The sequence below is a fragment of the Tubulanus polymorphus genome, chromosome 5 (genome assembly GCF_964204645.1).
Source record: "Tubulanus polymorphus chromosome 5, tnTubPoly1.2, whole genome shotgun sequence".
Taxonomy (NCBI): Eukaryota; Metazoa; Nemertea; class Palaeonemertea; order Tubulaniformes; family Tubulanidae; genus Tubulanus; species Tubulanus polymorphus.
In genome coordinates, this window is record NC_134029.1 from 14,628,998 (window position 1) to 14,645,323 (window position 16,326).

At 35.8% G+C, this 16,326-nt stretch overlaps 1 protein-coding gene across 1 annotated transcript in view; it reads left to right on the top strand.

The window, feature by feature from the left end:
* LOC141906265 (dmX-like protein 2) overlaps positions 1-16,326 on the top strand; it is a 344,303-nt gene that overhangs the window by 29,401 nt on the left and 298,576 nt on the right. Inside the window, exons 3-4 of the mRNA XM_074795507.1 lie at positions 9,157-9,228; positions 13,896-13,974. Coding sequence (XP_074651608.1) covers positions 9,157-9,228; positions 13,896-13,974 — 151 coding nt within the window. The remainder of the gene's footprint in view (positions 1-9,156; positions 9,229-13,895; positions 13,975-16,326) is intronic.

The following is a 16,326-nucleotide window of genomic DNA, read 5'->3' on the forward strand; positions in this document are numbered from 1 at the left end:
ACTAATCACTAACAAACTCCTGATAAGGACCGAACCAAACAAAAACGCCTAAATAGTAATAACTGTCCGTTCTGTATGTACCTTTGCTTGAATCCTTCCACCAGTACCTTCACATTCACACAAATATCACACCACCCACATCCCCCCTTAGCTCATCTCATAATAGTTCAATTCACATACCTATCATCATATTAAGCAAATAATCATGCACCTACGCGTCCTGAATGTAGGAGAGTGGCCACCACTCTCGAGCATTAAAAACGCGCTCCGCGTGTTTGTCTTTTTTATCTGCTGCTGCTGCTGCATCAGTTGTTATTCACTTGGCTTTGACGCTGCCTCTGCCTGGGATACGTCTCGTTGACCTATGCGTCTCTTGCGCTACTGCTTGACGCTAAGGTTGAAGATGAGATGGGTACGTAGCAAGGTGGCTGCGATTCTCATACGGCGTGGTTCCAACTGCAATACCGTCAAAATAATACTACAGGGGAATGTAGACTGTCGCTTCTGTCCGGCGAATCAATATTGCTCACACGTACATATTGCTCATGTCGAACTGATCTATTATAGTTTGAGAATAGATAGAGATTAGAATGTTGAACTTGTTACTAACCCGACCACACAGAAAGAATCTTTTTAGTTGTATAATGTTTATCGGTTCGGTCCATTTCTAAAACTGCCGTGTCTGTTACAGTAAAATATCATTGATCATGGTTTAAAAGTAAGGTACAGGGTAGATCTGTGGCCGGCTGTGTCAACTTTTAAACTCAGCAATGAGTGGAGAGACTAGGTATCTATTTTTTAGCCTTAGGTCTTGGCTTTGAATCCTGAAAATCCTGACAGAGTTTGTACGGAACTTAGAAAACTTTCTCATCTCCCGATACAGCTAGATTTGATTTCAGCTTCAGCAACAAAAATATAAATATGACATCTGAGATGCTTTTGATTTAATGAAACCTTATAATTTATTAGGAGGCTTATAATTTATAATGATTGTATATATTTCATTTCTAAATCTATTAGCAGGGATCATAAATCTTCCAATTTTTATCAGAAATCCAAATATTTTTTTCTTTGTCTGGTCAGGTTCTGAGATCTGTGTAAATCCGTTGAGATAATTGGGCGAGGGGGTAGGTTGTGGGTCGGTCTTGTCATGGCCATCAACAACTCAATCAGACCGTTAAAACGTCTTGGAGTATTGTTTTGTCGATCTCCGGTATATTGCACAATAGTCTACTGCCGCTATAAATAGTACAACATAGCGTTCTAGAACAACGTGATCCACAGAAAATTGATATAGGTCTATATCTGAGTTCTACTGACTGCCGTGTAATGAGAACGTGGATTTATCGGACTCGAAGCCAACAGAAAAAAACACGCGTCATAGTTGGCGCAATCAACTGGCAGCTCAGTAAATGGTGGTAAACAATGAAAATGGCTATCCGTTTAAAGTGATTTTGTCGTTGATTTCGTGTAGTTCTAAGGCCCACAGATCGTCTAGAGCACTCCAAATTTACAAAATTTTCTGGGGGAGGTATCCCAGACCCCCCTTAACCAGTATCGCTCCTTCGGCGCTCGCTTCAGGCAGCTGACTCTGCCGGTTGATGATGCTAATTCAATCCACAAAAATTCTTAATTTTATTTCTGATATTTTTGACGGCCGATTATGATCTCTGATTAGGCCTACTTAAAATGTGTTACGTATATTCACCTTCTCTTCTTTATATAAACAACTGTTTGTCATTCAAAATCTAATTACATTATACTTATATAACATGCATTTCCTTTTATATCAGGTTTAAGCTGATAGAGCACCTTACTAATGTCTATTTCAACCTGACCTGAGAGCATTCCAGGTGGCCTAGCTCGCTCATTTTTGGTATTACATACCTGATAAAGGTCCAAATAGGACCAGAAAGTACTGGCAGTCGACCTAAAACATCATTTATTAATCCATTTAAAACCGTATTGAAGGATATCCAAAAAGTCTTCATTGAAAGGGGTTAAAAAGAGAAAATTGACTCCATGATTTGAAAGTTAAACAATGTTTCCATGCCGACTTACCAAACTTCAGTTGGTAGGCATGGAAACATATCATTAAACTGTCAAATCATGGAGTCTCTTTTCTCTCATGAACCCCTTTCAGTGCAGACTTTTTGGATATCCTTCAATACGGTTTTAAATGGATTAAAAAATGATGTTTTAGGTCGACTGCCAGTGCATTCTGGTCCTAGTAAGACTTTTATCAGGTATGTACTACCAAAAATGAGCGAGCTAGGGCACCTGGAATACTCACAAGTCAAGTTGAAATAGATATTAAACCAATGTACGGTCTAGTATGGTGGATTATTAACTCTTCAACTTCTGCGCCGAATCTAACAGTGCCCTTGGGCACCTTGTTAACTTTTTTAAGGAAATTTTGAAGACGCTCTGATGAATTACCTTGATCTTTCATATATATTCGAATCCTCCAAGGGCCCATCAGCATAAGAAAATCTTGGCCGATCAGACCTAAGATGGCCGTCCTATATCCCTTTTAGTGGCCAAAAATGTCAATTTTGGCCGGAATTCTGGGTCCTGTAGCTTCCTACTGGTTTGCCATTTCTAATAGCAATTTGTGATGGGTATTCTTTGGAAAGGAATGTTTTATACTTGTGAAAGGTATTTTTGATCAACCAATCATGACGCAATTGGCGACCATCTTGGTGTCATCAGTACTCATTCCTACGAAAAAGTTTTTCCAAATTATTTTGATATCTAAGCATATTGGCCTAGCTCGCTCATTTTTGGTATTACATACCTGATAAAGGTCCAAATAGGACCAGAAAGTGCTGGCAGTCGACCTAAAACATCATTTATTAATCCATTTAAAACCGTATTGAAGGATATCCAAAAAGTCTTCATTGAAAGGGGTGAAAAAGAGAAAATTGACTCCATGATTTGAAAGTTAAACAATGTTTCCATGTCGACTTACCAAACTTCAGTTAATAGGCATGGAAACATTTCATTAAACTGTCAAATCATGGAGTCTCTTTTCTCTCATGAACCCCTTTCAGTGCAGACTTTTTGGATATCCTTCAATACGGTTTTTAAATGGATTAAAAAATGATGTTTTAGGTCGACTGCCAGTGCATTCTGGTCCTAATAAGACTTTTATCAGGTATGTACTACCAAAAATGAGCGAGCTAGGGCACCTGGAATACTCACAAGTCAAGTTGAAATAGATATTAAACTAATGTACGGTCTAGTATGGTGGATTATTAACTCTTCAACTTCTGCGCTGAATCTAACAGTGCCCTTGGGCACCTTGTTAACTTTTTTAAGGAAATTTTGAAGACGCTCTGATCAATTACCTTGATCTTTCATATATATTCGAATCCTCCAAGGGCCTACAGCATATGAAAATTTTGGCCGATCAGACCTAAGATGGCCGTCCTATATCCTTTTTAGTGGCCAAAAATGTCAATTTTGGCCGGAATTCTGGGTCCTGTAGCTTCCTACTGGTTTGCCATTTCTAATTGCAATTTGTGATGGGTATTCTTTGGAAAGGAATGTTTTATACTTGTGAAAGGTATTTTTGATCAACCAATTATGACGCAATTGGCGACCATCTTGGTGTCATCAGTACTCATTCCTACGAAAAAGTTTTTCCAAATTATTTTGATATCTAAGCATATTGGCCTAGCTCGCTCATTTTTGGTATTACATACCTGATAAAGGTCCAAATAGGACCAGAAAGTACTGGCAGTCGACCTAAAACATCATTTATTAATCCATTTAAAACCGTATTGAAGGATATCCAAAAAGTCTTCATTGAAAGGGGTTAAAAAGAGAAAATTGACTCCATGATTTGAAAGTTAAACAATGTTTCCATGCCGACTTACCAAACTTCAGTTGGTAGGCATGGAAACATATCATTAAACTGTCAAATCATGGAGTCTCTTTTCTTTCATGAACCCCTTTCAGTGCAGACTTTTTGGATATCCTTCAATACGGTTTTTAAATGGATTAAAAAATGACGTTTTAGGTCGACTGCCAGTGCATTCTGGTCCTAATAAGATTTTTATCCGGTATGTACTACCAAAAATGAGCGAGCTAGGGCACCTGGAATACTCACAAGTCAAGTTGAAATAGATATTAAACCAATGTACGGTCTAGTATGGTGGATTATTAACTCTTCAACTTCTGCGCTGAATCTAACAGTGCCCTTGGGCACCTTGTTAACTTTTTTAAGGAAATTTTGAAGACGCTCTGATCAATTACCTTGATCTTTCATATATATTCGAATCCTCCAAGGGCCCATCAGCATAAGAAAATTTTGGCCGATCAGACCTAAGATGGCCGTCCTATATCCTTTTTAGTGGCCAAAAATGTCAATTTTGGCTGGAATTCTGGGTCCTGTAGCTTCCTACTGGTTTGCCATTTCTAATTGCAATTTGTGATGGGTATTCTTTGGAAAGGAATGTTTTATACTTGTGAAAGGTATTTTTGATCAACCAATTATGACGCAATTGGCGACCATCTTGGTGTCATCAGTACTCATTCCTACGAAAAAGTTTTTCCAAATTATTTTGATATCTAAGCATATTGTGTTACCACAATCAATTGGAATGTTGTAGCCCATAATGTGTTCTATAATTTTGGTGAGTTTCAAGATCATTGATTTCTAGCCCACTTGGGACTTTAGTCCCAGCGGGCTATTGCGTTCACTTTTCGTCCGTCGTCCGTCCGACCGTCCGTAGACGGAATCCAGTTATTTTGGGAAGTTTTGAAGACGCTTCAAGGTAACGTCTTGACATTTGGGTTACACGTGTATCTACCCTAGACACATCTTCAGCCCAAAAACTGGCCCTGTCAGAATCAAGATGGCTGACTGGCAGCCATTGTTGTTCGCCAAAATCAGCACTTTTTACACATTTTTGAACTTTTTGAGGGAAATTTTGAAGACGCTTCGATCAATTACCTTGATCTTTCGGATATATATGAATCCCCTCAGGGCCCATCAACGAAACAAAAATTGGGTCGGTCGGACTCAAGATGGCCGTCCTATGACCGTTTTAGTGCCCAAAAATGTTAATTTTTGCCCGAATTCTGAGTCCTGTAGCTTCCTACTGGTTTACCATTTCTCATTGCAATTTGTGATGGGTATTCTTTGGAAAGGGATGTTTTATACCTCAGACAGGTATTTTTCATCAGCCAATTATGACGCAATTGGCGGCCATCTTGGTGTCACCAGTACTCATTCGTAAGTGGGAAAAAGTTTTTCCACATTATATTGATACCTAAGCGTATTTTTTTACCACAATCAATTAGAAAGTTGTAGCTCATAACGTGTTCTATGATTGTGGTGAGTTTCAAGGTAATGGGATTTCGTATATGGCCACCAGGGGGCGTTGAATAATTCAATATCTTAGCATTTCTTTATTATATTCGTACCTATGCATATTTTGTAACCACAATCAATTGGAAAGTTGTAGCTCATGACATCATCTATGATTGTTGTGAGTTTTAAGGACATCAGTTTTTCTATATGGTCACCAGGGGGCGTTGAATAGTAGAATAACTTAGTATTTCCTTATTATATTGGTACCTAGGCATATTTTGTTACCATGATCAATTGCAAAGTTCTAGTTCATGACATGTTCTATGATTGTGGTGAGTTTCGAGGTCATTGGGTTTTGAATATTGTCACCAGGGGGCGTTGAATAGTAGAATGACTTAGTATTTCCATATTAAATTGGTAACGAGGCATATTTTGTTATCACAATCAATTACAAAATCGTAGCTGCTGACATGTTCTATGATTTTGGTGAGTTTCAAGGTCGTTGGTTTTTGTAAATGGTCACCAGAGGGCGTTGAATATTGAAATTGTTAGATTGTTGAGCATTTGAAACCATTTCCCAAGTGGGCATGGTGTCCCTGGACCCCTAGTTTTCTATGGCCACAAGGGGGCGTTGAATAATTCAATAGCTTAGTATTTCTATATTATATTTGTACATATGCATATTTTGTTACCACAATCAATTGCAAATCTAGCTCATATCTAGCTCATGACATCGTCTATGATTGTGGCAAGTTTCAAGGTCATTGGGTTTTGCATATGGTCACCAGGGGGAGTTGAATAGTCGAATAACTTAGCATATTTTGTTATCACAATCAATTACAAAATCGTAGCTGCTGACATGTTCTATGATTGTGGCGGATTTCAAGGTCATTGGTTTATGTATATGGTCACCAGGGGGCGTTGAATATTGAAATAGTTAGATTGTTAAGCATTTAAAACCACTTCCCAAGTGGGCATGGTGCCTCTGGACCCCTAGTTCTTGTCCCCATTGCCAGTGAAAAGTGTGAAAAATCAAATAGAAATCTTAAAGAATAAAGATTTCATTGAAAAAGATATAGAATGATTTTAGTCGTTATGTGCTCTCTAGATATTGGCCAGAAAATTCTTTGCTTTCTGAAGATTTTATGAAAAAAGTGTGCGCCAGACTTGAGTTACCGACATAAATAATATCTTAGTCTCTCCATACTGCCAGACAATTCTTAGCTAGTTTCTCGCCTCTGCCAGTTCATTCATTACAATTACAATACGGTTTCTGCGAAGCCGCAGAAACCCTAATAATAGATCTTTGAATTCACTAATGAAAAAGATTTTTCTCAAGCAATGCCCTTGCCAAACAGGCTCCAGTTTTCAAGGTAAACAACACTTTGCCCATGGGCAATTTATTTGATTACTTGAAGCACAGCTTCTCTGAAATTCTGCCAGAAACTTCATGCCGAACATGAGTAGGCCTATGCGTAATTTGAAAAAAAAACACATTATTTTCTTGATATTTTCCGTCCTTATTTTCGATCTTATAATCTGTAAAATGTCAGTCTTCTCCCATCATTTGAATTCAATCCAAAGTTTTCACTATTTTTCATTTGTTCTGCTTATAATCTCTAATCTAGAGTACCAATATTTAATTTTGATGCTGATTAAACATACGTACACTATGTGTAAATTTAGGAAAGTCCATATTAAGAATTTCGTTTCTTGTAGAAGTTATCAACCAAAATCTAAAAGATGCATCAATCAGATGGCGATCATACATCCTCTACGATGTAATATTCTACGGCTGAGATATTAAAATCCGAGGATCTCTTGTTACACTTGAAAGAAATAATCACTGAGTTGTATGGTAGTGGAGTGCATCTATTCATTCACTGCAGACATATTGTGTGGCAACAGTTAGTGTCTCTCTGTGTCAGTGTATACGTGGCTAGCACGCCGGGCAGGTTACTACTGCGTGTCTCACACTGCATACACTATAAATGCTCATTTTGGCGCATGCTCTTGAGACATGCGTTTTTCATACAGTGTTTGAATGTAATAAGTTTTTGTAATAAGTGGATTTTCGTTTAAGTTATAATCAGTCAAATTAATTTCAAAATGTCTTGGCAAATGATACACATTGGTCATAAAAAATCTTTGAATCAGGAAAGTCGTATCTGTCTAGCTTTTTGCTATCACTGTGACTCAATAAGTTCATATCTCACAATTACTGTTGAGTGGATATTGCATCTTCACCATTGTCATGGGCTTGTAGGTTTGCAGTCATGGGCTTGTAGGTTTCCCATCTTGCTATCACACGGATTGATAACTTGCTTGGGGTGTCGATAACTTTCATGAGAAACTTTCTTGGGATCTGATATTTACAGACATGTAATGCAGTAATAAAATCTAGGTTCCTTTCGTTTATGAGCTATATCGGTTGTCGTTTTCTTTGTTTTATGATTTTGTTTTATCGGTTTTGTTATTTCAGCAGCGCACACCAACTTGTTTGAGCGTGTGATCAGTCTTGAAATAAGTATTCATGCAGGGCATAGTGCCCACGATAATTCAATTCATTCTTTATTAGCGCAATTATAATTTCACAAAACATTTACTTTCACGTTTAAAAAAATTCTTTTTATTTTCTTTTACTTTCATTGGGTGCTCGCGTTAGCGGCCACATGAAAAAGCTTTGTATGAACATTGATATTTTTTTTAGTTTATCTTAAACTTAAAACCGCTTTTCTGTAAAATAAATTCTGAATTGAATTGAATTGACTGGTTCCCTGTCTCTTCTATGGTGGCATTCAACTTTATCGGACAATCGTAGTGGATTGGCATTTGAAAGGAAATGCAAGTTATCTTCTTGCTTAAATGTCTTCATTTTTTAAAAAGAAAAATCGTGGCTCCTATCTATTTTCGTGTTCGCTTCTCTTCACCTACAGTCGTTCGAGTTAGTCACATTTTTTCTTTCAGTTGTGAATTTATCTATACAGCAAAATTATTTCAACACAATCTTCATAGTAATCTAGCAATTACCAACATGAAGTTTCAGACTCCACAGGCATCACCAGGGGGGTTCGGGGAGTGCGAATGAACCCCCTTTTTTCGGCTAGGTTTCTTCATTTTTTACTACATAGTTTTGTTAACAGCTTAATAGTATTTGTAAAGATATACATATTAAATAAAACAAACATGCAATTGTTGTAATTTGTTTCTCTTCGTGGTTGTCATTTTTTTCCACAAGGTAATCACGCCAGGTGGCGGGAAAATGCTCCTAATTTTGAAAATACGCTTGGGGAGAACCTCCAAACCTCCGTGGGGACTTCGGACCTTCGATCTTTGTCAAAGGCAGGTTTTCATGCCTAGCTGCCTCATTAGATTCGCCAGTAGCCAATATTCGAACCCCCCAACAAAAATCCTGGCGTTGCCTATGGTCTCGCTGTAGTGCCCCAGAAAAAGAAATCGGCACAATAAAAGCTGGAGTGATATGTTTTCAATAGTATTATGGAAACTGGACCTCGTACGCAAAGAACCTTTGGTCCTCTAGTTGTCAAAAGTTAGCGATCTCTATCTATTACATTATATAAACTGTTCATCATGCAAGAGGTATTTTGTAGCTCTAGTTAAACCTTTTTGAAATTTTGATGATGCTTCGATTTTTCTTGGCCAATAATTGCATGAAAAATTGGGTTGAAGAAACATTAACCTCTAAAAGCAAACCTGAACATTGCACCCGCATTGGGATGTCAAAATACATATTTATAGATTATTGACTGAAACCAAAAATTCATAAAAATGAGATATTTTTGCTGAAACCAATTATCGAAAATTTCTTTTTTCAGGTGGCTGCCTCATATCGAAATAAAGTTTGCATTTTTGAACCAACTCCATTACTTCATCATGATTCTTCCCATGTAAGTATTTTGTGTTATATACTTGACCTACTGATAACTCAAGTTTTAAGTTAAAACCAAAGCTGATGGCATACCAATAGCTATCGCTTGCAATTGCTGTATTCCGTATATGTGTAATGTGTTATCCTACATTCCTTTTGAAATGAAACATATTTTTGTCCAGTTACTTGCTGAGATGAGAATTCTCCGTGGATTTCGGTATTGAAAAAAATATCAATTTTCCAAATAGTACAAAAATGATGTAAAAGTATAGGGGGGGGGGGGGTGATGATTATCTCATTCAACTGCTCCGGCGCAATAGGGAATCGGGTGAACCATAAAAGCTTTCAGCGCCTGTTTTACTTACTGTCACATATTGCCTTGCATTTCAATGCGTATTTTTTGCAACACTGAATTTGTAACTACGGTCAAACCCGCTTTATTCGGATCACATGGGACCGCTAAAATTCGTCCGAGTTATGTGAAATCCGAATTAAATAGATAGCCTTTTGTGTGGCAATTTACATGCCTCTACCATTGAAAATGACAACAATGAGTGTTGCAATTTAAATCGAAACTAAATATCAATTTTATTGTAGGTATTATTACATTGTATCATGAATAAACCATACGCCATGGCAATATAAACAGTCTCAGTCTTTTTTCACAAAGAAGGCAGAAATCAATGTCTGCTTAGCGCGTTTCGGGACGTCCCGTTGAAGAAAGTTCTCACATTTCCGAGAGAAAACCAATACTCCATCAACGAATTTCTCGTCGGTAGATTTGGCCAGTGCAAATCTGTTTGGAACATCCAAAGCCCCATGAACGTCGGTGACTGTCGGGTTGGGCTTACGGCCTACTATCGCAACAATCAATACCGTTAGCCTATTTTAATAGACTGTTGCCTGATCATATACTGTATATTGCAACGCAGCGACGCGTAATGCAGCACATCACTATGACTATTGAGCGTGGATTGCATCATGTCGCGTCGCACGGCACTGCCGCTGTGCTCTTTTCGATATCAAAATTTATCATCCGAATAAAGTGGTAAGATTTCAAAGGATATGGACAAATGGAACTTGAAAATTCATCCGGAACAGCCGAAAATCCGAATAATACGAACCGAATTAAGTGACATTTTTGTAAGGTATTATAATAAGAAACTGAAGGGAAAATCATCCGAGATACGTCGAAATCCGAGTAAAACTGATCCGAATGAAGCGGTACTTGACAGTACTTCGATGTGTATGTATTTTATCCATTGGTTGCAGACAGGCATGCGCGCGGCAACAGTAGTAATGTATATAAAAATAGGCCTACTTACTGTTGCTGCACGTGTACGGGGCAAACGCCTTCAGATATTATACGCTGTGGTGATTTTTAGTGAGCATTTATCGGCACATTTTAACTGCAATTATTCTGACTGCAATGATTTTCTCATTCAACTGCTCTGGCGAAATAGGGAATCCGGTGAACCATAAAAGCTTTCAGCGCCTGTTATACTTATTGTCACATATTGCCTTGCATTTCAATGCGTATTCATTGCACCACTGAATTTGTATCTACTACGATGTGTATGTATTTTAGCGATTGGTTGCGGACAGGCATGCGCGCAGCAAAAGTAGTAATGTATATAATAATAGGCCTACTTACTGTTGCCACGCGTGTACGAGCGAATGCCTTCAGATATTATACGCTGTGATGATTTTTACTGAGCATTGATCGGCACATTTTAACTGCAATAATTCAGGCCTCGACCCATAATGCGTGAGATGCTGAATGTCATCGAATGAGGATGTGCCACATTGGAAATAGCCATTATCTTCCAAAAATATAATAGTCGTTCATGGGTTCAAGATTGCTCTAAGTGCTCGGAAAACGCTTTTCATTTCTAAAACTTACAATCCTGTTCAATGGTCAACACAGTTTTATAAATGGAAGGTCGACAAACAGTCAATTATACCTACTTGAAGCCATGGACCACTGGACCTGATGGTCTTATTTGACTCTGGAAACTCAAATCTTAGGCCTTAATTAGTCTTTATAGATTTCGTCAGGTACAACATCAGCCATTAATGAACAAGCTATTGGGAAACAGTATCAATGATGGGTCGCTCAAATGGCTAAGCAGTTATCTCCGAAATCAACGGAACGCCTCATCTTGGGAGTCACGCATGGTAGAATCCTAAGTCCTTCATTGTCATGATAAATGATGTACACAGTAATCTAAAATGTAAAACGACCTAAACAAGCTGTTTTTTCAACAAAATTTTCAATGAAAATGTTCATTTTTGCCAATAAAATATCGTTGATAGTTGTGATTGATCATTGGAAGTCGGAACCAGTAAATAACTAATACATGCCTTCTAATAAATCTGATTCCTCCTTTACAGGGAACTTAGCTTTAACCTAATGTCTATTTCAAACTGACTTGATAGCATACCGGGTGGCCTAGCTCAGTCAGTTTTGATGGTACATACCTTATAAAAGTCTTATTGGGACCACAATGCACTGGCAGTCGACCTAAAACATCATTTTTAGCCAACTTGGGACTTTAGTCCCAGCGGTATGATATTTGAGTTACTCATGTATCTACCCTAGACACATCTTCAGCCCAAAAACTGGCCCTGTCAGAATCAAGATGGCCGACTAGCAGCCATCGTTCCTCGCCAAAATCAGCACTTTTTACACATTTTTGAACTTTTTAAGGGTAATTTTGAAGACGCTCTGATCAATGACCTTGTTTTTTGGTATATATTTGAATCCCTTAAAGGCCCATCAGCATAAGAAAAATTGGGTGGATTCGACTCAAGATGGCCATCTTATGACCTTTTTAGTGCCCAAAAATGTCTATTTTGGTCCGAATTCTGAGTCCTGTAGCTTCCTACTGGTTTCCTATTTTCCATTGCAATTTGTGATGGGTATTCTTTGAAAAGGGATGTGTTATACCTGAGACAGGTATTTTTGATCAGCCAATTATGACGCAATTGGCAGCCATCTTGGTGCCATCAGTACTTATTTGTAGGTGGGAAAAAGTTTTTCCACATTATGTTGATACCTGAGCATATTTTGTTACCACAATGAATTAGAAAGTTGTAGCTCATAACGTGTGCTATGATTTTTGTGAGTTTCAAGGTCATTGGATTTTTTATATGGCCACCAGGGGGTATTGAATAATACAATAACTTAGTATTTCTTTATTTTATTTATACCTGAATATATATTGTAATAATTATATATGGTATAATTTATACCATATATATGAATATTTTGTTACCACAATAAATTGCAAAGTTGTTGCTCATAACTTCGTCTATGATTGTGGTATGTTTTAAGGACATTAGTTATTCTATTTGGTCACCATGGGGCGTTGAAAAGTAGAATAACTTAGTTTATCCTCAAGCGTGAGTCCAGCATATGGATAAGAGAGTGTTATATACTTGTATTCAGTTAATACCTTGTGGATTTGACAACGATCATCGGTATGTACAGTAGGAAATATGGAGTATTTATAAATGGTTAAAGCCTGCGGCCAAATAAAGACACTACAGTTTTCCGCTACATCTCTTCGGCATGTTTTGTTTAGGCCTACGACTCACCGGTACTCTAATGATTTATCCTAGTAAATACATAGTAAATTTGGTAAAGAAAAATAGGTATTGTTAAACTAACTGCTTGAAACCCGCGGGCAGATAACTGGTAGTAATAAATTTATTTGTACTTGATTTAATTCTCATGATGAGGAGAAACTCACAGCTGATCCTGGAACGACGATGTAGAGACACATGTCAATTCGTCAATGTTTACGGCTCGACAGTGCTTTTAAGATCTAGAGCAGAGAATTTCTTGTGTATTGGTTATATGATTTGATGAGGAAAATGGGTAATAGTTAAAAATAGAAAATGAATGGCTGAATGATTTGTCGGTGGTGAATTGATTTATCAAAATACGCCTGAGTATTTGTTGATCGAAGTGAGCTGAAGGATATCATATGGATTGTATCGGCAACAGTAGCAAGGTTACAAAGCCTATGTTCTTTAAGTGAAAATAGTGTGACATAAAATGAAAATAATAAGAAACACGCGAATCTCAATAGGGTTTTCTATGAAGTAACAGAAAACCCAAATAATCACGCGAAGCTCAATAGGGTTTTCTTTGAAGACACAGAAAACCCTAATTACCAGTGAAAAGTTTTAGCTCATGCGAATCTATGAGAAAGTAAACCCAGAAAACAAGCATATTTTAAAATTAGGACAGTATTGAATTCTAAATTACATTTCAGCACAAGTGATGACATATATATTTGTTATACATGTAATTGTAATTGATACGTTTATAAACATTGATCCAGTCTTCCCGTAGAGGCGGGACTTGTTACTTTCCCCAAGCTGGAACTTCCGATTATCTCGATGAAGTCTCAAGGACCTCTTGCTACTGATAAGTAGTCGAATCTGGGTGAAGATACATTTTTTGTTAAAAATAAAGAAAAATAATAATCACGACGATTACAATAGGGTTTTCTGTGAAACGACAGTATACCCTTATTATAATAATGATAACTGTCTTTTCCACCGTGGAAAGTTTCTGTGTGGTCCAAAATGTCTGGAATTTTATGTTTTTCTCAAGGAAGTTTCAAGGTTCATGCACCAATTGTTAATATTTTAAATCATTTGATTTCATTTCAGTGCTTGGATTTTCAGTGGTATCAAACAGGTGTCATTACCGCTGCATTTGATGTCGCAACCTTGTCCTGGAATATGAATGGTAAGTATTCTGGGCTTTTTTGTCTGTATGTAGCTGTTGCTGCCATAGGGGAGGGTGACATGATTTTGGCACAGTTCTTAATGCATCGAGTGATGGGATGCCTAATGTGGCACATCGTATATCAATGGTTGAATGGTTCCTGACACCAGTTTGTTTACTTAATTTTGATTGGTTAGGCGAGGAGTTTATGTTAATTTGTGCCATTTATGGAGACAAAGACTCGAGTGTACTAGCTGCTGGAGCATTACTATTTAATACAAGGTTTGACCTAGTTTTCAAATGGTTTACTATCAATTACTATTGTATAAACGAATTAAAGAACAGCACATTCTTAAGCAAACAAAAACGGCTTTAATCATCCATCATATCCTTGAAAGGTTGATATGTAGTGTGAAAATACGCAACATTTACTCTTTGTACCCAAATTTGGCACTCTGGGTCATCAAATCAATGGCAAGTAGTACCTAAATTCGGCATGGCGAATAAAGGTACATCTTCTGCTGAATCTTTGTCACTCACTAACTACAACTCTGAGGAAAAGGGAAAAAGAAAAATAATAATAATCACGCGAATCTCAATAGGGTTTTCTGTGGAAAAACTGAAAACGCTAATAATTTTGAATATCTAAAAGTCTAATATTTGAAAAATAATTCAAAAATAATTCATTTCAATCAAAGGATAATTGGATCAAATGTTCTCAATATTCAAAAAAGTTAAAATCAATTAGAAATAATTGAAAAACTAATTCATCTTAATCAAACATTAATTAGATGAAGTTAAATGATTTAAATATCCAAAAGTAAAATATTTTGAGAATAATTGAAAAAATAATTTACTTAAAACAAATATTTATTAGATAAAGTTAAATGTTTTCAATATCTAAAAGTTTAATATTTTAAAAATAATTAAACAAGAAATTTCAATCAAATAATTGTAGATCAATATTAAATTAGATGTTTCACCTATTCAAAAGTTAAAATCGATTAAAAATAATAAAATCATTATTAAATAAGGTTGAATTATCTGAATATCAAAAAATTTGATATTTTAAAAATAATTGAAATCCTTGGATAATTGAAATTAATTCTGATCATATAATTTTTCAATTAATTGTTTAATATATTCAAAACGTTAATATCTATTAGAGATAATTGAAAAAGAAAATTAAGATGAAAAAAATAATTGAATTAAGTTAAATGTTTTGAATATTTTAAAACTAAATATCCAATAAAAGTAATTGAGAAAAATTAATAATTTTTCTTGAATAAATGAATAATTTCATACCAACCGCAAAAAGTGATTTAAAACATTATCTAATTCCAGGAGCTTTAATATTAGCTGTATTATACTTTTATTATGAGAATATTAGAAAAGATTTGATAAATGAAAATATCGAGAAATTTAAAGAATCAAATTTTAAAAACGGAAATAATAAAAAAAACGGAAATACTCATAAGAAAGTTGTTGAATCAGATGAATTAATGAATTAATCAAATACATTTCTTGTACTTGAATGAGTGAAAATAGACTAAATTTATTAAATCTTGTTTACAGAAATCAAGAGAAAATGGAAATTAATTATTATAATTTCAGGATTATTTTCTTTTTCAGTTTATAGTTTGAAACAATTGTTTCATTTTTAGGATGATTGTAAAATTAAATATGTCGAATTAAGAAATAACATCATTTATATTTCAGATAGAATGAATAATATCAAAAGATTAAAACTAAGTTTATTATTGTATTTAAAGATCACTCTTCGGTCACTAAATAAACAACTTATCTTTAAATACAATAATAAACTTAGTAACATATTGATTAATAACAAACCGAAAACCGAATCCCTAAACTGTGGAATTTATAAAATACCTTGTAAAGTTTGCGACAAAGTATATATAGGAGAAACAGGTCGGAATCTTAATCAACGCATAAAAGAGCATAAATTAGATGTAAAAAACTTTAAACCTGAAAGCGGAGTTGCTAGTCATGTTTTTCAGACTTCACACAATTTTGATTTCGCTAATGCTGAATTAATTTACCCTTGCAGCGATAAAACTAGAAGACATATTTTGGAATCTGCATTAATTATTGAAAATTCGAACAACGTTGTAAACCTTAACAATGGTTTTTCACCCCATAATAAACTTATATCAAAATTCCTCTGTAAACTGGTTAAACTCAACACTTGATTTCCCCTTTGATTATTTGTTATTTGTTCTCTCATCAATTTCGTCTCTGACTTAACTTGTATTCACCTTAGTTTTAATTTAAGTGCCCCCTAGTTTGTCTTTCTTTTTACTACTGACTTTAAGTTTCATTTATATTTATACTCACTTTTGTTGTTTATAATCA